Source organism: Mustela putorius, unplaced genomic scaffold, assembly GCF_011764305.1.
Source record: "Mustela putorius furo isolate JIRA1106 unplaced genomic scaffold, ASM1176430v1.1 tig00003909_pilon_pilon_pilon, whole genome shotgun sequence".
Taxonomy (NCBI): Eukaryota; Metazoa; Chordata; class Mammalia; order Carnivora; family Mustelidae; genus Mustela; species Mustela putorius.
Genome location: NW_025422057.1, coordinates 7346860 through 7368945, shown reverse-complemented (window position 1 = coordinate 7368945; position 22086 = coordinate 7346860). Strand labels below are relative to the sequence as shown.

The following is a 22086-nucleotide window of genomic DNA, read 5'->3' as shown; positions in this document are numbered from 1 at the left end:
TTTGAGCCCCGCATTGGGTGTAGAGATTACTTAAAAATAAAATTTGAAAAAAAGGAAAAGGAAAAGAAATGCAGAATCTCTGCATTTCTTTTCACCCCCGACCCCCTGAATCAGAATATAGATTTTAGTACGTTCCCCCGGGGAAATTCACACGTATCGTAAAGTTTGAGAAACGGTGATCTCGATCTGGAGACCAGCAGCATTGCTTGGGATCCTGTGAGAAATGCAGATTCTCAGGCCCATCCCAGACCTCCTGAACCAAAACTTGGTTTGAGTAAGCCCTCCAGGTGATTTTAATGCGCATGGAAGCTTGAGAAGCACTTTTGGACTGATGGCTCCTTACTGTCATTTCTATTATGGCCCACCTCACACAGAAGACCCCTTGGCCCACCCAGACCTCACTTGGTCTGGTCTCACTTTCCAGGGCACACAAACTTTGATACGAATAGAGCGCTCCCGTGGGGGACCATAATTTTGCCTACACAGTGTCTCTTCCTTCTTTTTCTTATCCACCTGGACTATGGAAACAAAATGTAGAAGACTGGGTGGCTTCTCCACAACAGAAACCTAATGCTCCCAATTCTGGAGGCTGGGAGTTCAAGATCAGGGGACCCGGGCAGTCGGGTGTGGCCCAACTTCTTCCAGGTTGCAGACTGCCCAATTTCTTGCAGTGCTGTCACAGAGTGAAGGATGAGCAAGCTGCCTGGGTTGTTTTGTTTTTGTTTTTAATGAGAGAGAGAGAGCATGAGAGGGGAGAGGTCAGAGGGAGAAACAGACTCACCACTGAGCAGGGAGTTTGATGCGGGACTCAATCCCACAACTCCAGGATCACGACGTGAGCTGAAGGCAGTTGCTTAACCAACTGAGCTACCCATTTTCAGCATATGAATATTTTTGAGGACACAAACTTTTAGACCTTAGTGCTCTTGTAATAGTGCCCTACTTTTTCCTGGGAGGCCCTCCCAAATTCCATGTGTGGTAAGAGAGTGAACACCAGCCCTGGTAGGGCGCCTGGGTCAGGCTGGATCATCAGAGTACCTTTTCCCTCTGAACACAGACATGAGGAATTCGGGGGCTCTGATACAAGAGGGCCAGAGTTCTTTCTGGGAGTGTCAGACCAAGTTGAGGAATAGGTTCCTCCCCATGTGGTTTACCTGGGACTCTGTTGGCCTGACACAGCTCTCTCTCCCAGCTGCCTGGAGAAAGCCCAACCACACACAGAGAGAAGGAAGCCAACCCACAGATGGGGCAGAGCCAAGAAATGGAGAGTCGGAGAGCCTAGAACACCACCATTTAAGCCTTGGAACCAGTCATGCCTGAAGCCATCAATTGCTGGCCTATCTATTACGGGAGCCAGAACATTCCCTGGAAAGTTAAGCCGTGTGAGATTGGGCTTCTGTTACCGGTGATGAAAAAGTCTTAGCTAATACAAGCAAATCTAGAAGGATTATACGACGTCTATATACCAATAGAAGATTGAATGGATTCACATTGGAGTGGAAATTCAGACATGATTTATAGACTTATAATCGTAAATATAATGGGCCCAAAGCTCTGCACACGAGAGTGTTAACTGAACTAGCTCTGGCCCAAAAGATATAAACAAGAATCTATTGGATCCAGATCAAGATTTGGGGGAAGCTTCTGCTTTCCTGGTGCAAGGGCAAGACTCAGCTGCCACACGTCCTTTGTCCGTTTCCTTCCCCTTCCTCTCGCTCGAGATGCAGACACAATGTTTTAGGGATGTAGAAGGCACCTGGAGCTCATCAGTGTGAAAGCCTCACGTTAGTGATGGAAGGGCTGGAGATGGAAGGAGTTTATTTCCTGATATCTCCGGAAGCTATGGTACCTGTCCAGGCCTGCCTACCTCTTGACCTCCTGATACATGAGAAAATTATCTCAGTTTTGTTGAGCAACTATAGTTGCGTTTCTGATTCATGCAGCCAAATGCAACTCTAATTTATGTAATGTCTTTCACCTGTTATATCCAAGCAAAGGTCACAGACTTTTGGGCTAAGTCCAAGACCATTAGTGGCTCACAATACCACATTTCACCTTGGACCAATGTCATTCTTCAGATGAGGAACCCGAGTCCCTGGATTCACTTCCTATTGCTACTGTAACAAACTGCCACAAATGTAGTAGTTTAAAGCAACACAACTTCATTAGAGGCAAGAAACACAACTTCTAGAGGCAAGAAACCCTAAAATCAAGGGGTCGGGGGCTGAATTCCTTCTGGAGGCTTCAGAGGAGAATCCATTTCTTTTCCTTTTCCAGCTTCTAAAGGCTGCCTGCATTTCTTGGCTCACAGCCCCCTTCAAATTCAAGGCTAGCTGTACAGCATTTTTTAATCTCTTTCTCTTCCTCCCTCCCTCTTTCTCTCTCAGCTCCGCTTCTGTTGTCATGTCCCCTTCTCTGACCCTGACTCTCCTGTCTCCCTCTTTCCCTCTAAGGACTCTCGTGATCACACTGAGACTATTTGGATCATCTAGGATAATTGCCCATGTCAAGATCCTCAGCTTAATTCCACTTGCAAAGTCACTTGTACCAGGTAAGGTAGTACATTCATGGGCACCAGAGAGAAGGATGTGGACACCTTCTAGGAGCATTGTTTTGTCTCCCATAACCTTAGATATAGAAAATGATTTGCCCAAGGTCATACCTGGCCAATAGAAGAGGGAGAACCATGGGTAGGCTCCCCACCACTGACAGAAATACCCTTGCTTCTCCTCCCTGGCTGGAAGCTGCAGGCCAGTCATTCTTCAAGGTCCATAGCAGGCTGTCCCTCAGCTCAGAAACCATTGCTGCCCTCTGTGGTTAACAGAGCCCATCCTCTTGGCTATGTCTATGTCACTCATTGGCACTTGGCACACATTCGGTCAGCAATCTTCAAAGTGTATACCTTGTTTTCTGCAGTCTTGACTCAAAGGCAAAGATCACACCCTAGACTTTTTGCATTCCTGGACCCCTGAGCCCACAGAGCGGACAGTTCAATACGTGTGTACAGAGCACAGTGTTCATGGCAGATTATCCAGATCGACTCACTTGGCTCCTGTACCACAGAATCTGGACGGCTAAAAACTGCATTTCCCAGAGTCCCTGGCAGGTCGGACTAGGTTCCACCAAGCTGGACATGGTGAAAAGCAAGGTAAGTGGTAGCCACAGGTGGAGAGAATCCGTCAGGAGCACAGTGGTGTGTGGATTTGGTTTTGGGGGGCCTGTACTGTCAGGTCCCTGGTGACTTGGGAGCCAAGTACCCCAGTGAAACAATGCTATTGGGCATTTCTCAGAGCTGCATGATACTTGAGCTTGGTTCTTCAGTTCCCTTGGACATCTGTAAGCTTCTTACTGCCTGGGGTAAACATAACCCTTTAGTTGGTGTGGTTTCTGTTTTTTGCAGCTAAGACCCATGGCTATTTTTTTTTTAGGTCTAATATTCTTTTCTCCCTCAGTCAGATTGTAAATTCCCAAAGGGCAGGAACTACATTTTACATCCCTCCTATAAAATCAAGAGTACATAGTTCCCCAGTAAACTTAGCAACACAGTATGCATAATTTATTGAACTGAGTTAAAATTCTAAGATTCTGACGAATTCTGTATTCTGTCTGTGGCTGAAGAACCTAAAATGAACATTAAAAATTTTTTTTTTATTTATTTGACAGATACAGCGAGAGAGGGAACACAAGCAGGGGGAGTGGGAGAGGGAGAGGGAGAGGGAGAAGCAGGATTCCCACCAAGCAGAGAGCCTGATGTGGGGCTTGATCCCAGAACCCTGGGATCATGACCTGAGCTGAAGGGAGACGCTTAACAGCTGAAGCACTCAGGCACCCCTGAAATGACCATTCTTTTTTTTTTTTTTTTTTAAGATTTTATTTATTTATTTGACAGAGAAGTAGGCAGAGAGTCAGGCAGAGATAGAGAGAAGAGGAAGCAGGCTCACTGCTGAGCAGAGAGCCCGATGTGGGGCTCGATCCCAGAACCCTGGGATCACAACCCAAGCGGAAGGCAGAGGCTTTAACACACTGAGCCACCCAGGCGCCCCTAAAATGGTCTTGTTTTGATGCCTTCAAGCTAAGTCAGGCCTGGAGGAATCTGGTTTTTTTCAAATGTCTTTCTTTCTTTTTTTAATTTAAAAATTCTTATTTATATATTATTTCAGAGAGAGAGCTAGTGAGCAGGAGCACAAGTGTGCGTGGAGAGGGGCAGAGGGAGAGACACAAGCAGGCCCCCACTGAGCAGGAAGCCTCAGGAGGGGCTCCATCCCAGAACCCCAGGGCCATGACCTGAGTCAAATGCAGACGCCTAACCGACTGAGCCACCCAGGCACCCCTCAAGTTTCAACACTTGGAAAGGCCAGAGGGGCAGTCAAGGAAACTTCCCTTTTCCTATCAACTTCTATTTATTGCAAAAATGAGGTAACATTAAATGGATTGTAACAATTCATCCAAAATGTCACTGGCCTAACACACTGCAATGTTTCCATTTGCTTCCCACCCCTATTCCTACCATCCTTAATTTTGCAGGGCTGTAGTCTACATTACTGCCTGGTAATGTAAAATTTACTAGTTTTGTGGTCTGCTTTCTCATATGTTGTAACACAAGCAGTTTCCATGTTGTTACCTAGTTTTCATTTTTGGTGGCATAATATTTCTTTCTGCAGCCATGTTACACTTGTTTGTACAGTGACTTTTCTTCCGGCTTGTTCTGCCGTGGTACCTTACACTGCCCTCACCGTCTTTAGAATCACTTCCCTAGCATCACTTCCCAGGCGTGGGATTATCAGGCCAATTGGTCCAACTATCTCCATTGCTTTTAGGGCCGTTCACACTCAGCAAAAAGATGAGGACACCAATGAAGTACTGATATCTTTTTTATTTTTTTTAAGATTTTTATTTATTTATTTTGAGAGAGAGAGAGAGACAGAGTGAGAGAGAGCATGAGAGGGGAGGTCAGCGGGAGAAGCAGACTCCCCATGGAGCTGGGAGCCCAATGTGGTACTTGATCCCAGGACTCTGCGACCATGGCCTGAGCCGAAGGCAGTTGCTTAACCAACTGAGCCACCCAGGCGCCCCAAGAAGTACTGATCTCTTTAATGCTTGCTACCTCTACAGGTGCCTCCTTATCTTGATTTGACTTGTTTTGGTTTGTAGGGAGACTATTTCCCAGGGGCTTAATGTTTTGTTTTTCCTGCCTCTTGTCCACTGAGCTCTCCTGGGGAGATGGCTCCCATTTCGGGGGCGTGTGACCCAGGAACGGAGAGGCGGCACCCGGGAATCCCGGTTTGCGCCCCTAGGAGCCGGGTTTGCACCCGGCCCGCCCCACTGGCCCCGCCCCACTGGCCCCGCCCCTCCGGGCTGCACAGCCCAGGACTACACTTCCCAGGCGCCCCTGCGCGGCGAGCCCGGCCGCAGTTCCCCGCCGGAGGCTGGGACGCGCGGAGACTGAGGTGCCCGGCAGAGCGCGATGGCCTCGTGGGGCGAGCGGCTGGCGGGCGTGCGCGGGGTGCTGCTCGACATCTCGGGCGTGCTGTACGATGGCAGTGAGGACGGCGGCATGCCGATCCCTGGCTCCGTGGAGGCGGTAGCGAGGTGAGTGCGTCCCGCCGGCCGCGGTGGGCGCGAGGCTCCGCGCTCAGCCGGGTCCCACCGGCGGTTTCTGGCCGCTGCCGGGGGCAGGGCTGCAGCTCTGGCTCCGCCCCTCGCGCTGGGACCACCCCCCCCCATCCTGGCTGGACCCCCGCCGCCCCGACCCTCAACTTCCCTGCCTGACCCGGCAGCCCCTGACTTCCTGTGGCGGCTGAGCGCTTGGGATAGGGCTGGGCAGACTTGCAATGCGCTGTAAGGGCACCGTCCACACGGATTTCCAAGACTTAGTGACAAATACGGAAAGACCTTGCTTTATAGGGATAACATGTTGAAGTGATGATAATTTGATTTCGTTAAATAAGATATATTAGATTCCACCTGTTTTTTACTTTTGCTAATGTAGTTACCAGAAAACTTTAAGATGTGCTGACATCATTTGTTGGGGGGGGGAGGGGAGGAGAAGGGCGTCTTGCCCACCAAATCTCGTGCACAGAAGACCACGCAAGGACCACGGTTGGCACCATTGGACTCTCCGCTTTGTAATTGCCATTGGCAGGCCAGGCCAGTGCTGCCATGATTTCAGTGGGCAGCCAGGAAGGGCTAATTGCTCCGGACTTGGCTTCCTAGACTCACTGGTGGGAGGACCCCGGGTTAGTGGCCTGATCTCACTAGGATTCAGTTTACCTACCTGTAGCTGGCAATTCAGTGAGCCTCTTGGTCCTTCTCAGGGAGCCCACCCCACTGGTCTGTACAGGAGCCAAACTGTCCTGTGTAGCAAAGTTGGAGGTGTTTGAGAGACCAGGAACTCAGAAAAGGGAGGCATAACCGCAAGGAGAACATGGGAAGGACACCCAGTCCTAGGAGACTCCTGAGGGCCCCGGGAGCCTCATTTCCTTAACCCACTGAGCCACCCAGGCGCCCGAGCCTCATTTCCTGAAGTCCAGGTTTAAGTTCTACCCTTTGCCTTAGTTCCTATTTACCCTAAGGCTTCAGATGAACTCTGTCATAAGCAAGAACATTGTGCATTGGCATCTTTTTTTTGTTGTTAGTTCATTCATTTTTATTGCCAACTAGGATTAGATCCTATCAGTACATATATGCATTGGCATCTTATGAAGCCAAGAACATTATGTGAGTGCAGCAGAGGGCATTGGCTGTATTTTGGGATTATGTGTACCTAGTGTGGGGAAGCACGAGGCCACAGTTTCAGGGCCATGAATGAGGCAGACAAGTCTTCATGGGGCTCATGTCTGTGAGGGAAATGGACAGTAAACTTGGATGCAGACAAGTAAACGTAAGATTGGCTGAAAAAGGGACAGAGGGGAGGTTGGACAGAGAGGGCATTGGACCCAACCAGAGGGTATGAAGGGCCGTCTGGACGAGGCACGGAGGAAGTGCATTCCGGCTAGAGGGAACAGCAGCTGCAAAGGCCTAGCAGCAGAAGAGAGCTTGGCACATTCATGTTCAGGGAACCAAAGAGAGGGAGCATGGCTAGAGCAGGAACCTGCCGCGGAGAGGTGCCTGGATTTTATTCTGAGTGCAGTGGGGAGTCACTGAAGATTCCAGGCAGGAGTGTCGTGTGATCTGATGTATGTTTTAAAGAACTTGAAATGTGAAAGGTGAAGCTGTATAAGTACCAAACAAAGACAGAGATTTCCTTTGAAATCTTGGAGTAGAGGACCTTTATAATTATGCCCCCAAATCTAGAAATCAACAGAAAAAAAAAATCGACAGCCTAATAAAAAATGCACAAAAGTTATAAACAGTTCACAAGGAAGAAAAAGCAAATGAGCCCTAAGCATAGGAAAGATGTTCAGCCTTAGATAAGAGAAATGCAAATTAAAACTGGGGCAAGGAGCCTTTTTTCATCAATATGAGAAAACTGGCAAAAATGCACAACTTTGAGGGGTGCCTGGGTGGCTCAGTCATTAAGCATCTGCCTTCTGCTCAGATCATGATCCCAGGATCCTGGGGTCAAGTCCTGCATCAGGCTCCCTGGTCAGCGGGAAGCCTGCGTCTCTCTCTCCCACTACCCCTGCTCGTGTTCCCTCTCTCACTGTGTCTCTGTCTGTCAAATAAATAAATAAAATCTTAAAAAAAAAAAAAGCACAACTTTGAGCATACATTCTCTGGGTGAGTGTTTGTGGAAACAGACCTTGTCCTGCATTGCTTGTGGAAGATCCGTTCGGCTTTCTCTCCCACCAGTTCCACTTCTGGAAATTGCCTTGCCTCATGCATGAGAAAGGACCTCGTGCAAGGTCATTCATGAAAATAAGTTTTGAAATAGGAAAACACTGGAAAGAACTCATACCCACTGATAGGGGAGTATCATGGTCCATCCATCTATGCAAGGGAGTACCGTGTAGCACGAAGTGTGCCTGTCACATAGATGCATTGGCAGGGAAGACAGCAAAGCACAGAACCGGCTGCGTGGTGGCTGTCTTTTGGGTGGAAAAGGCAGAAATGCAGGCCAGTGTTGCTGCTGCTGTGTTTGCTTAAGGCAGCTGGGGGAAGAGTTCACTGTTGGGAGAGCTGGGGACGGACAGCTGGGGAACGCTGGGTGGTTGCTTCTTCACTGTACGGCTTTGTGTATTAACTTTGCTTTAATGTTTTTTTGAGCTGTGTGAATATATCTCCCATTTGAGATTTTGAATGGCAAGTACTCTGTCAATTATATGTCCGTAAAGCCGGAAAAAAGGGTTCCACCCCCCCACTCCCCAGTTTACAAGTATTTTAAGATCGTTCTAGTTGCAAAGTGGGGAATGTCCAGATGCTCTCGTCAGGAGAGAAAGCAGAGGAGGCAGTTAGGAGACCATTGTATGGTCCAGGAAGAGATGGCGGGGCAAGGAGCAGGGGTGTGGCGGGAAGGGAGTTTTGGAAGTAGAGATGTTTTGGAAGTAGGACCGGGAGGGCCTGCGGATGAGGGAGTCTTGTGGGGGCCTGGAGAAGAGGAAGAATGGCTCCCAGGGTCGGACTAGAGCACCTGGGAGGATGGAGAGTGTGAGGAGGGGTGCAGGGCAGGTGCTCTGAGAGTTCACGACGTGCGCATGTCAAGGTCTTGGCCCAGTGCTGGGTGCAGGGTAGACCGTGACCACACCATATGCACACATACATACATTTATTTCTTTAAGTTGTAGAATTTTTTATTGAGATAGAATTAACATACAATCTTCTATTAGTTTCAGGGGAACAGCCTGTTGGTTCCGCAGTTCTGTACATTACTCGGTGTTCAGCACAGTATGAATGGAGCCGCCAGCATCACCAGACAACACTGTTACAACATTATTGACGATATTCCCTGTATTTCTGGGCAGGTGAGGCTGCTCTCGGCTGCCTGTTCTGTGCTCGGTATCCGTGCTTGCTTCTCACTGTCTTGTGTGGTCCCCCTGACAGTCTGGGGTGGAGGGCGCTGTGCCTCCCCTTTACCACGGGAAGCCACTGCCGCTCGGGGCTTGCCAGGGTCTCAGCTGGGATGGCCCAAGGACCATGGGGACCCAAGTCTGCCTGACTGCCAGCCGCTGTGCCCCAGCCATACTTGGAGTCCTTTGTGGGAGGAGCAACAGAAAAAAAAAATCGACAGCCTAATAAAAAATGCACAAAAGATATAAACAGTTCACAAGGAAGAAAAAGCAAATGAGCCCTAAGCATCGGAAAGATGTTCGGCCTTACTTAGATAAGAGAAGTGCAAATCGAAACTGTGCCAAGGTGCCTTTTTTTGCTTTGTTGAGAAGCAACGGGTGTTGAGAAGGCAGCCCGTCCCGAGTAACGCAGCCCCCGCCGACACAGACCTGTCCGTGTCCAGCAAATGCGTGTGCCAATCGCAGGGCGTGACAGTAAGGAGGGGTCCCGGCCTGTTGACCTCCGTGGGTTCTGCACTGACACCTTCCCACCCATCCCCAGGAGGGTTTTGTTCTGATTTACTTTAATTCAGGCTGATTTAAGTAGCTGGGCTGTCTCTGGTAGCAGCTGTACCCTAGGAGTCGAACAGCTGTGTGACGTCAATCTTAAAATACATCAGAACCAGTTTTGTGACTGAGAGGGGGATTGCCTTCTCCAGAGCATGTGGGATTATTTTCGGTGGGGGGACATAGCGCTCCTTATCCTGGGAGATTTTATCATCGTGCTGCCCAGGGTCCTGGAGAGCTAATGGCCTCGTCTCTCTGAAACCTCAAGGGCTCCCAGGCCACAAGACCAAGTCCCCATGCCTCCTCCTGGTGTGCTAGGGCCTTTTCAAGTGAGCGTGGTGGCCCCTTGTCCCCTGCCTTCCCACCTAATCCCGTTACTGCCAGTTGCAAAGACTCCTGGGTAGGGTTTTCACTCACGAGCCTCTTTGTGGCCAAGTGCCCACCGAGCACACCCCAGTGTGCTCTGGGTCTCTGGACATCCTCCCCTCTTGAGCTCTTCTGCTTGGTCTCCAGGAGCCCACTGATCACACCCAAGCCTCCCTTGTGGGTGGCCGTGGGCAGGCACAAAGCCCAGGGTCCAGACGCTCAGTGGTAGTGAGTATGGTGCTGGAAGGTTCCCCCTGCTTTTGGAGTTTTCCATGGGAATGTTTCACACATGCCGCATGACCCTGTTTTGTAGCGCCTGAGCCAAGCGTGGACTCTCCGAGGAACCTTTTACGGAACAGGCCTGCTTGTCAAGGTGAAGGATGCTGTGCCCTGTGTGTTTGGCTGCTTTCTATAGTGCGTGTAGCCATGGAGAGGGGTTTCTTTACAACCTGCACTGGGTGGCCTCCTTGATATGCAAGGCTCACTTTGAGAGGCTCACTTTGATGTCCCGAGGAGCCCAATGGAAGTCGCTGGGGTGAGAGCAGCTGCAGAGGGCCAAGCATGATGGGGAGGATATGAGGTTCTGGGGGACCGCTCAGCCCCCAGCAGGCCCCCAGCACCACAGGCTCCCAGCAGCACCATCATTTGAGGAACCCAAGGGGGACGACTGACTACTCTTCTTCCTAGACTTTTTGCAGTGACATGTTTGTCCCCAGGTTTTCTAAGAGGTTCCCACTGTTTTGGGGACATGGAGCAAATGCAGAGGATAAGCCCTGCTTTCCAGAACCATGTGGACCACAGTCATAGTGGTCACCAGCGATTGAGGGGGGCCTGTCGGGTCCCAGCTGGGTGTTTGACTACATAGCTGCTTTCCCAGCCCACCCCCAAGTAGGGATTTCGGGCCCCTTTTCAAAGGGACGGAGGCCCAGAGATTCAGCAACTGGCCGAAGTGGAAAAGCTGGCTGGGCCAGGTTAACCCCTGGGTTCCTGTGACTCCAAGGCCTCCCTGTCCCGCTCAGCACCATGCTGCCTCTTGGTACAGGCGTTTGCTCCTTCATTCACTTCCAGCCGGCAAGTGTTTACCGAGCATTTCTAAACTGACAGGATCCGCGGCTGGGAAGGAGGCAGAGGGAAAGTTGGGAGAATCAGTGTAAAGGGCCTTGGGAAGACCCATATCTGATGGGGGGAGACCCAGCCGGCAGGCAGCTGGGGAGCTGGGGTGGGGGAAGCGTAGCCTCGCGGGTCTCTTGCGGTTGCGCTGGGGTTTGTAGATGTCATCGGCGCCAGGAGTGTCCCCGGAGGCCACGCCGGCTCCTTCCTGGAGCTGCTGGGGGCAGTGCTGCCAGGCGCTCTTACTGCACTAGGATTTGTGGGCGGGCGTGGTAATGGGACATCTGTAACCAGCCCGGGGTGCCCCCAACGGGCCCTTTATTGGAGCCCATTCTTGGGCATTTGGGCTCTCCCGGGGGAGCCATTCAGAGGCAGGGCCGGGCCCAGCGGGGGCTGCGGGGGCCGGCCCGGGGGCTGGCCGGCACAAAGGAGAGCCCCGGAGGCATCTGCATGTGAAAGGCAGGTGGGCATTTACTGCATCCTGTCTCCGGCCACTAAAGCACAGCTGCTCGGCCCAGCCCTTTTGTGGCCGGCGGAAGGGAGCAGGCCTGAGCCCAGGGCCGCTTCATAAAGCAATTCCCACCCAGGGCCGCCAGACCCACAAGCCATCCTTCCAGGTGGGGCCTCTCAAGCCCCAGGGTGTCCCGGAAGCCCTGGGACCCTCTTGACTCCGAGGCCCCTCCCAGCAGGTTTTGATGGCGACGGATGGGGCCAGGGGCACCTTGTCCGAAGTCGCCAGCCTGCAGACCTCAGGACCAACCCCTCCGTCCCTCCCCTCCTCGATGCTGGGCCGCCAGGGCTGAGCATCCGGGCCCAGGAGCGGCGATACTAAGAGCTGCGAGGGACTGGGGGCCTTACCTTCGGGGCCTCGTCCCCTCACCTGCCAGAGGAGGCCCGTTGGGGATATTGGAGGGAGGAGGCTGCTTGTTTGAGCTTGTCAAGGCCAGCAGGAGCTTGCCTCACTCAGCCCCGACCCGGGACAAGGTGTGTTTTGACAAGATCACCCTGCCGCGTACCTGCTGCCATTTCGGGTGGGCGGGGGGGCGGGCATCTCCTTGTAAACAGTCCTGACTAGGGCATGAAGGTGCGGAGTAGAGTCCAGACCCTTCTGTCACCAGGCCTGACCCACGCATTCCCCACCGGGTCAGGGGGTGGGAACAACCACACCCCTTCCTCTCCATTCCCCCCAAATCACAGAGGACTGGAAGGCCCGGTGCCTCCTTTTCCTGACATGGCATCCTCCTCGTGCCCTGGCCCACACCCCTGCCTCCTCTGCCCTGGTGCTGGCTGTCACTGGGGGCTGAGAACTTCCCCATCTTCCGTAGCCTCAGAGCATTTATTTCCCAAAGAAATCCGCGGTAGGAACTGCCCCCCCCCCATTAAAAAAATAAATAAATAAGAGAACAGTGTTTGACAAATGTATGTTTTCTCTCTTCAAATCTATAATTGATGATGAAGCCAGTCAGGGAAAATGATCAAAGTATTTTGATGAATAACGATATTCAAGTCAGGGCCAGTGGACAGCCCAACAGTTTATTTTATTTTATTTATTTATTTCAAAGATTTTATTTATTTATTTGACACAGAAGGCAAGCAGGAGAGCGAGAGCAAGCAAAGGAAGGGAGCGGCCGGGAGGAGGGAAGCAGGCTCCCTGCTGAGCAGGGCTCCATCCCACAACCCTGGTATCTGACCTGAGCGGAAGGCCAAGGCTTAATTGACTGAGGCCCCAGTTTATTTTTTAAAGATTTTATTTATTTATGTGTGAGAGAGAGGACAAGCAGGGGGAGGAGCAGAGGGAGGAGAGGGAGAAGCAAGTTCCCCACTGAGCAGCACACCTGGTGTGGGGCTCGAACCCACGACCCTGGGACCGTGACCTGAGCCCAAGTCAGACACTTAACCCACTGAGCCAGCCAGGCGCCCCGACAGCACCACAGTTCCTCTGTTCATGCCTCTGTGGGCGTGGCTGGGAAACAAGGGGCACGTCTAGCAGGACAAGAGGAGGAAATAGATTGCGGTTCACCCAGACCATGATTCTGCCGCTGTTTGATGTTGACATTAGTTTATGTCACATAAATGTTTTTTTAAAAGATTTTATTTATTTATTTGATAGAGAGAGATCACAAGTAGGCAGAGAGGCAGGCAGAGAGAGAGAGAGGGAAGCAGGCTCCCTGCTGAGCAGAGAGCCCGATGTGGGGCTCGATCCCAGGACCCTGGGATCATGACCCGAGCCAAAGGCAGCAGCTTAACCCACTGAGCCACCCAGGTGCCCCAATTTATGTCACATCAATGTTGTAGGTGGTCAGTAAAACATGTTCTAGAATAATGTGTAGGAAATAGCATTTTTGTCCAGAAAGATAAAGGAGGCCCGACAATCCGCACAGTTCGGAGGGAGAGCAGTAGAGTCCTGCACCTGACCCACACGGAGGGAAACTGAGACATGCTGGATGGGGGCGTGAGGCCGCACGGGACAAGGGCTGTTTCTTGGGTTCCCATCTCAGCACAGGTGGGCAGGGTCACCGTACGGAAATCAAGGGCAGCCGGGCTGGTGGTTCTGGAAGAGAGTTCATGGTTTACCCCAACATTGCTGCCTCTGGTAGGAAGCCCCTCAGATTAGGAGGGCCTTGTGGCTTGGGTTACTTAGGAGGCCTACAAAAGGAGTCGTGAACACCGCCGCCCCTGCCCGTGTTGCCCCTAGCACCCCAAGGATGTACAGAGAAGCCATATTGGCAAACCCAGCCTCAGCCCTGCCTGTAGAGGTGTGAAGGGCAATTTCCCGTGACCGTGGGGCCGACGGGATGTGTAGAGAAGGAACCAGAGACTCAGAGAGCCTGGCTTGAGGATGCCTCACTGAGAGGGAGAGTGGGTGCCACTTCCTACCTGTCACCTAAAAAAGAACGCCGGTGTCGGCTTTTGTAGGTGAGGGCCTGGGTATTGAATCCCAATTCTGTCCTGTGATTGTGATGGAATCTTGGGCAGGTTTCATAGCCGTTTTGTGCCTCAGTTTCCCGTGTGCATCACCGGGGGGTAAGTGAAGTAGGATATTTTCTCTGAAACCACCATTTTACTTGTGCTACCCCTAGGAGCTAAAGGAGCCTTTTGTGGCTTGAACGGTCAGATGATGGGGAAGGAGTGGTTCTTTTGCAAATACAAAAAGTCTTCTGTTGTTGAACTTGGTGCTGATTCCACCCAAAATCACTCAGCTGTGCCCAGGTTGTATTTCTCACATTTTTATACGTTTTCATGAGGCCGGTTCGTAATAGAGGGTTCTCTTCTGTGCTCTGGTCCTGGGTGAGGCACGCAGCCCCTCTGAAGCCTACATCCTCATCTATAAATGCGGACAGAGACCTGTCTCCCAGATTGTCTTGAGAAGTCACTGGGAGCCTGTGGGTGGTGCCCTGGGCAGCTGGGGGAGGCCCTGGCAGCCAGTCCCTGGGAACTGTTGTGGCTGTTGTTGGGGTTCCCTTTGTCCCGGGTGCCCCAGGATGTTTGCCCCAGCCTCCCTTCGCTGGATTGAATGTTGCCCTCTTTTCTTAGTGGTGCTATCTGGGCTCCCCACCTCCTGGCCCCAGTTCCTGGGGCATGTGGCTTCCTGTGAGACTGCCTGCCTCCAAGGCCCAGATGTCCCCAGCCCAGGCTTGTCAGACACATAAATTTTGTGGTTGGTACTGGTCAGTCTGCACTGGCATTTTCTGAGTCTTTGCAGCATGCTAGGTGCTTCTGATACGGTTTGTGGGGATCACATTTGTACATCACACTGTCCTGCTGCTAGTGTCCCGTTTTACAGATTTGCAAACTGAGATCGGAGAGTCAGGTCAGAAGCCTCAGCCACACAGTCAGAGGTGGTGGAGGTGCGGTAGGCTCGTCGCTTTCTGAGTCAGGCTGCCCCCTCCTGTCACCTCGCTCTGGGTGTGCCTGGCCTCTGTCCCCTGCTGCTCCTGGCCCAGACCAGCCTGTGATGGCTGGTGACTGGCTCTTCAGGGTTGGAGAGTGGTCCGAAGAGCCCACAGCGCCTCAACACACGCCCTGGGGTACCTTGCATCCCTCTGCACCCCAGTCTCCCGCTGTGAAGTGAGCCCTTGGTGGAATCCTGTTGAACCTCTCCTCTGGTTTCTAGATTCCCTGCACTTGATTTTAAGTTGTGTTTATTAATAAATAGCACACTGATGTCTGTGGACTCAGCATTCCCCTTTGCTCTGAGCTCTGAGACTCAGGCAGGTAAGAGAGAACATGCTGGGTGGTGAGGCAGTCACAGGCACCTGGAGGAGGTGCCTCGTGTTTCTTAAGGGCCCTGGCTTTGGAGCCTGCCCAGTGTCTATCTGCCCTCGGCCCTATTCCCTGAGGTCACTGGCCAGCTGGCCCGACTGAGAGGCCCAGCCAGGGCCCGTCCATGTGCGTCACCTTGTCCCTTGTTCCTTCTCTTCTTTCTGTCCATACTTTGGACTCTGTTTCTGGCCTGGGCTCTGATGACACAGTGATGTGCATTGCTGCCCACAGAATGTCAGATGGAGAATGGGGAGGGACCCTGAGTGGGGGAGCGGCTGGCTGTCAGCCGAGCAGAAAGCCCTGCTGGATCTGGAGGGAGGGGGGAGGTGTGGCGGGCACAGCTCGACCTACTGGCAGAAGCTGTTACTGGTGCCCCTTGGAGTTCCTGGTCTGATGGTGACACCAGCATGCGGGACGGCTCATGGCATGCCCAGTCCTGGAGAGAGCAGAAGACCAGGCACTGGGATTACCCCTTATCATGGCCAGGACTCCGGGACCCCAGGAGTCTGACCTTTAGACTTGTATCTAGACTTTAGATGCTTGGCAAGTTGCAAGTGCAGGACCCCAGCTGGGGAGCCAGACCCTGTTCTCATGGGGGCAAAATCCCTTCTGCTGCTGCTCCAGCCACAGGGTGGCTCCCTGACCCCAGCTGATGCCTGTCACCGGGCCTTGGGGACCTGGGCTGGGTCCCTCCCTGAGTCAACAGGGCGCCTGTTGGTATGCGCCAGGGAGGGTGCAGGAAACGCGGGACTCACTGCAGACTGTTCCTGCTCCGCTCGCGGGATCCTGTTTGACCCTTTATTTTTTTTTTTTTAAATGGGGTTCTTAGAGCAAATAAGTACTTTGCAGGATTCACTTCTTAATTCTTGGCCTTTTGGCTAAGATCAAGTGTATTATCTGTTCTTATTAATTTAATATCTGCTACGTCCTCTCTCAGAGTTGTTTTCAACCTCTGCGGCTTTCCAGGAGAGACAGCGGCTGGGATAGCCATACCCCGGCTGAGGGTCACTGATCTCGCTGAGGGCCTTGGCCAGGCACTGCCGCCCGCGTTCCGGTTCACGACAGCCCCCTGAGGTGTCATGAATGTCCTTTCATTGATCTGCTGCTTTTCCCCTTATAGTAGTCATAGGGACCCCTGCTCCGCCGGGGACCATCGTGAGTTGTGGCACCAGGGGCAGAGCAGGCTGAGACAGGAATGGGGAGACTCCCTCTCCTCACCCCTCACTTCCCCTCTCCTCCCGCTGTGTTTCTCCTGTGTCCTGGTCGATGTTCTCGGCTGGCATGGAGTGAACCCTCACAGGGTGCCAGGCCCATGCAGGCATATTGCGGGTCTCGCTGAAGCCTCGCAGTATGAGACAGGCAGGGGCTGTGGTCGTCCCCATTTTACAGATGAGGAGACTGAGGCACAGAGAGAAGGGAGAGCTCGCTAAAGGTCCCACAGCTGTTAGGTGGCAGAGCCACAGTCATCCACAGTCATCAGACTTCGAAGTGCCTCCGTCCACAGTCCATAGTCATCAGACTTCGAAGTGCCTCCTTTTCCCCACTGGGCCCCCTGGCCTGCAGCCTGGCAGTAGAGCGTCTCCGGGCATGGCTGTTCCGTCTGGTCCATAGCCTGTGTGAAGGAGTGACTCACTCCAGCACCGTATGCGTAGGCTCAGTCTCGGGTTCACCTGTCCGGATGCATTTGGCTCCCTTACTCTTTCTCCTCTGGTATTCTCTAGACCTTGCACTGAAGAATTAGACACAGTAGGGAGGCGATACTGCCCACGGGCAGGATTAGCTTGGAGCATGGGGTTTATTCCTGAGGTTCTCTGGATGCAAGGGCAATGTTGTTCCTTTATGATGCGTGGGCCCATCAGATCTGGAATTCAGATTAGTTAGGGAATTCCCATCGGAAAGCATTGCTACCCTCCCAGGGCTGTGAAAGCAGAGCTGAAGATGGGCTCTGCCTGAGCAGACTGGGGATGGGGGCCCTGGGGGGCTTCCTGGAGGAGGGGAAACACGAACCAGTCCTTGAAAGATGACAAAGATTGGGCTGTAGAGGAGGGTCAGCAGACTCTGGGTGACTTGAGCCCTCCGTAGGGCATGCGAAGGTGACAGCTTCCCAAGAGCTGGTGGGGGGGTGGGGGGGTGGGGGGATGGGGAATGGAGTGAGGAGGGAGGATGGGCCCAGTTGGGAGGGCCTTGTCTGGGGCAGCCTTCTTGCCCCCTGGTGGCCTCCCCTCCCAGCCCCTCTGGCGAGCCGGAGAGGGCAGCAGGCTGTGGAGCTGTGCCAAGGTCGGTCAGGATGTCCAGTAATCGCCTTAGCGCTCTACCTGCTACGGAGCCATAATGAGAGGGTTTCCATTATTTTCGGGTGAGCGCCCCTGGCAGATGCCGACAGCCAGCAGCTGTGTGAGGTCCGAGGTGATTTGCAGGGGACCAGTTCGTGTGACGCACAGTAATTGCACCAGGCGGGTTTGTCCTGTCCTGCCGGGATGAGGTAAAGGTCAGTTCAAAGATCCGGCGCGGCTACAGGACGTGGGGGCAAACCCCACTCTCGTGGGACTCCTGGGAAGGGGGCAGCGGGCTGAAATGGTGGCCAGGGTCTCAGAGGGACGATCTGGCCTGCACCCCACCGTGGGATGTCAGGGTCCTGTGGGAGGACCCGTGTGCCAGGCATTCTTGGGAGAAGAGGAGAGAAGCAGGCTTCCCGCGGAGCAGCTGAGCAGGGAGCCGGATGGGCTTGATCCTAGGACCCTGAGATCGTGATCTGAGCCAAAGGCAGAGGCTTAATTGGCTGAACCACCCCGGCGCCCCTGCTGGTGGTCTTCTAAGGACAGTAATCCCTGTCCTCTCACACCCCCACCCTGACGACCTCACTTAGCGCTCCTTGCCTCCTCAGGGCTTTAACACAGGGATCTGCCAGGCAGGTATGTGTGTGTGTTGTGTGTGTGTGTAATGCAGCTCGGTGCACAGCAGTGGCCGTTCAGGGCCTTCCCTTCAGTGCTGACCACTCACCTCGCACTCTCTCCCCCGTACACACTCACGTGTGCCCCGCACGCACCTGGACCTGGGTCTTGCCGGGGGCACAGTACTCCCTTTACTGGAAACATGCAGGTCTGCACACACCAGTGTGTAGCTGCCCTCCCCCCCCCCCGCCCCCCAGGCCGGTTTACAGCCTGCGGGCTCTGCTGCTTACCAGCTGTGCGACTTTATCGGTCTCTGCCCCTCAGAGCCTCCGTTTTGGCATCTCTAGAATGGGGACAGTGGTGCTGGTCTCTGGGCTCAGTACTCAGGCAGCTCGTGCTCTGTGCTGACTGTGCGCCGGGCACCGGCCCGGGGACATGTGTAGGGAAGAAAGCATGTGGTTCTGGACCAAATCAAGTCACAGACACTGAGTCCCGAGGCAGGACTTAATGTAATGTTGTAGTCACGCTTTACTCCGCTAATAAACCATGCTTTTATAATTTTCAGTGACTACGAGAAACAGAGGGGACCTGGGACTCGTCCCAAATGGTCAGAAAGGGGGTGCCGTCAGTGGGGGGGGGCATGGATGAACAGAGCCACAGGGAGGGGACTCCCCACACGTTTTGCGCTAGATGTTTTTCAAGGGCTGATTTGATCCTAAAACGAGTACTTTGATTTTAAATACATGTCTTATGAACTTAGGTGGTTATTTCAAAGGAGACCCGTGGCTGAAGTGTCCCGAAGTGAGTTGTGTTATTTACACATTTGTCATCGGCATCTGAAGTCGTGTTCTGAATAGCAGATGTGAGGCACTGTCATCTCACTGTCACACCGATTGTTCACTGTTCTGAGAAGGTCACATCATAATTCATTAGCAATAATTAGTCCCCAGACACCCCTGCACTTCTTCGCTCAACTGCTCCATTAATTTGGGTGCGAATCACACATTCCCGGTGCCAATCAATGAAGATCTGTCTGTGATGCACAAGGTGATGCTATTAGTTACAATATATTAACTGCCTAATTTAAAAATACAAAAGCTGTCTTTATGAAGGGCAATTAACCACTAAGCGTAATTGATCATTCATAACTCTCTGATTAGGAAAGACAAATATTAAGAAAGGACTGAACCACCTGGGCTGTTGATTAAGACATGGTTAGCCTCAAGGTGTGTGTTCACTCTGTTGTTGGTCAGTCTACAGATTTCTTTTCAGGTGGCACTTGTCAGCTCCAGGGCTTGGAGGGTCGTCACAACGAAGGAGCACTTGCCTGTGTCCAACGGGGCTTGGAAGGGGGCTGCAGGGGCACCCTTGGGGGCGGCAGTAGGTGTAGTCGGTGTGGTTCTAAGGAAGAGTCCCTCTCACTGGTTGTCATTTGGATTTTCTGTCACTCAGTCATTCAGCAAATGGGAGCCTGCCGTGTACCAGCCCAGTGTGAAGCAGGAATCCCGAGGAGAATGGACCAGATGTCACTGCTGACCTCATGGAGCACATAGGTCTGGGAGAGAAACAATAAACAAAGATATAAGTCAGACACTTGGAGATATTGGCTAACGTTACAAAAAAAGAGAAATACAGCCAGAGCTAGGATAAGGACAGTGTGACACAGGGTGGAGAGGGGGACACTGGACAGACCTGCCACCTTTTCCCAGTTCTGTTATCACTAAGGAGCATTGAATTTGGAGCTCCCTCCACCCCGGGATGGAGCAGATTGCCTGAGGCACCCCTACCCGCTCAGTGACCCTCCTCTTCAGCCTCATTTTCTGGCCCAGCTTCCATTTACCCAAGGCTGCTCAAAGATTCTGAACCCGACCAGGGCCTACACTGCACCTGTTTCTCCCTCTGCCCTGCCCCCCCCCACCCTGGCCACCTAATCAGTTTTGAGTTGGATCTGGCTCTTCTGAGAAGCCTTTTCTGAGACCCCATCCTTGGAGGAGACCTTTCCCACCTTTGGCTTCGTAGGGTAGCTACCGTGTGTGCTTCTTGTTTCTGACTCCATATCGGTTCCAGGATCCGTGTTGGGGTCAAGTAGAACTTAGCCCATGTCCCTAGTGTCTCAGATCCAGGAAGAGGAATAGAAAGTTCCTGACCTTCCGAGACTCAGTGTCCTCACTCATAAAGCAGGATAGAAAGCGTGTCACCGCCAGGGTTGAGACAGAGTTGCATTTTTACCGGGGGTCTCCCTTATTTGGCCAAGCAGAGGTTGATTTCAAGTCCATAGTTTTGAGTAACTGGGTCTACTCTGTGTGTTGCCTCTGCACAAGAGCACAAAATTGGAACACATATCTGTTATACAGGGTATTTATTGATAAATACTAAATGATAAATTATGCACTTAACACTGGATCAGATATATTATTTATATTATAAAAATGTAAAAGTTGAAAGGATGGCTGAAAAGTAAAGGTGTCTTCTGCACGTTTGGAGACCGCTGGCATGGCTGTGTCAGAGACCTGTTTGCAAACAGTGCGAGGTGGCAGTTAGTGCCCTCAGGTTAGTTTTCCTAACGTCTCCCAGACCTCCTGACTTGTAGCCTGGCTTCTGTTCCGTGACGCCACGCTGCGACTCTGTGCAGATGTTGAGTAGGACTGCCGTCTTTTTTTTTTAAGATTTTATTTATTTATTTATCTGATAGAGAGCGAGATCACAAGTAGGCAGAGAGGCTGGCAGAGAGTGAGAGAGGAGGAAGCAGACTCCCCGCTGAGTGGAGAGCCCGATGCGGGGCTCGATCCCAGAACCCTGGGATCACGACCCGAGCTGAAGTTAGAGGCTCTAACCCACTGAGCCACCCAGGCGCCCCAAGTAGAACTGCCGTCTTGCTCTGGCTTGTCTAGGGAGGGCTGTGTGTTGTGGGCCCATGGGGACATCTGCCATCAGAATGGGTCCCTGGCTCATGGGCTCAGCTGTGCCAGCCCCTTTTCCTGCGCAGACTGAGTCCACTCTTCCCTCTGTTGGAGGCTGTTTCTTTGCCTCCTGGCCCCCATCTGTCTCTTTATCCTGTTCCAGTCCTTCAAAGCACCTCCCTGTGGCTCCAGCTGGAGCCTGCCTGTGGTCAAGGTTACAATTCTGTGCGCTGGCCCCCAGCCAGGCACTTAGTAGATGCTCGGTAAGTGTTGCGGGAGGGTTGGATATTACAGCATTTGGGACCTCTTTCGGCATCTGCTTGTGGGTTTGCATTCCGAGAACCTGGCCAAGTGCAGCCAGGCTGCAGCCGGGGTCCTGGGAGCTCAGGAGAGAAGAAATGTGGGTGCAGCTGGGTCTCAGGGTCCTGTTAGGTTAATCCTGGGCTTGCAGGGGCTCCCTGGGTCCTATCTATCCATCCCGGGATCGTTCATGTACCTGATGACCGTCTGGCAAACTTTTCTTCGGCGACAGCAATGAGAAGACACACGCAAACTTGGTGTCTCAGCCTTTGTTCTTTAGGGGAAATATGGATGCGGAGGTAATTAGGCACACGTAGCCCATGTGCACAGTGGAAGTGCTGATCACGGTGGAGCGGTCCGGAGAAACTGCCACGGACATGCATGGGCGATCTCTCGCCAGGCCGAGTGGGATGGCGTGATGGAGGGGAGATGTCCGGTGCGTCTTGGGAGGTGGGAGAATCGGCACATGTAGAGAGGTGCCATGTCCCAGGCAGGAGTGGAGATGTGTCCCAGGAGAAGGCTGGAGTTGTGTGTCAGATGAAGAGGTGGGGGGTGTCTCAGGCCGAGGGAGTGGGGACAGAGATATGTCCGAGGTGGGGTGTCCCAGGCCGAGGGAGTGGGGACGTGTCCCCAGCAACAGGCTCAGTGCAGATGGAAAGGAGCGTTGTGGGCAGGGTCGGGGTTCCCTGGAAAGGGTCAGCTCCAGCTCAGCAGCTCCTGTCCAGACCCCGGGGTCAGCCGAATCTGGCTTCAGGGAGCCACCGT

At 52.8% G+C, this 22086-nt stretch overlaps 1 protein-coding gene and 1 pseudogene across 2 annotated transcripts in view; both read left to right on the top strand.

Moving 5' to 3' along the window:
- Positions 1-5388: 5388 nt before the first annotated feature.
- Positions 5389-22086, top strand: part of LOC101694300 (phospholysine phosphohistidine inorganic pyrophosphate phosphatase) — a 114672-nt gene continuing 97974 nt past the window's right edge. Inside the window, exons 1-2 of one of the 2 annotated variants that reach the window (XM_045068448.1) lie at positions 5476-5589; positions 8766-8900. In XM_045068448.1, the coding sequence (XP_044924383.1) occupies positions 8830-8900 (71 nt within the window). In that variant the 5' untranslated portion in view covers positions 5476-5589; positions 8766-8829. Of the gene's footprint in view, positions 5590-8765; positions 8901-22086 lie in introns of both variants that reach the window. The other variant, XM_004751753.3, reaches the window with a different exon arrangement.
- LOC123388778 lies at positions 16089-16184 on the top strand (annotated as a pseudogene).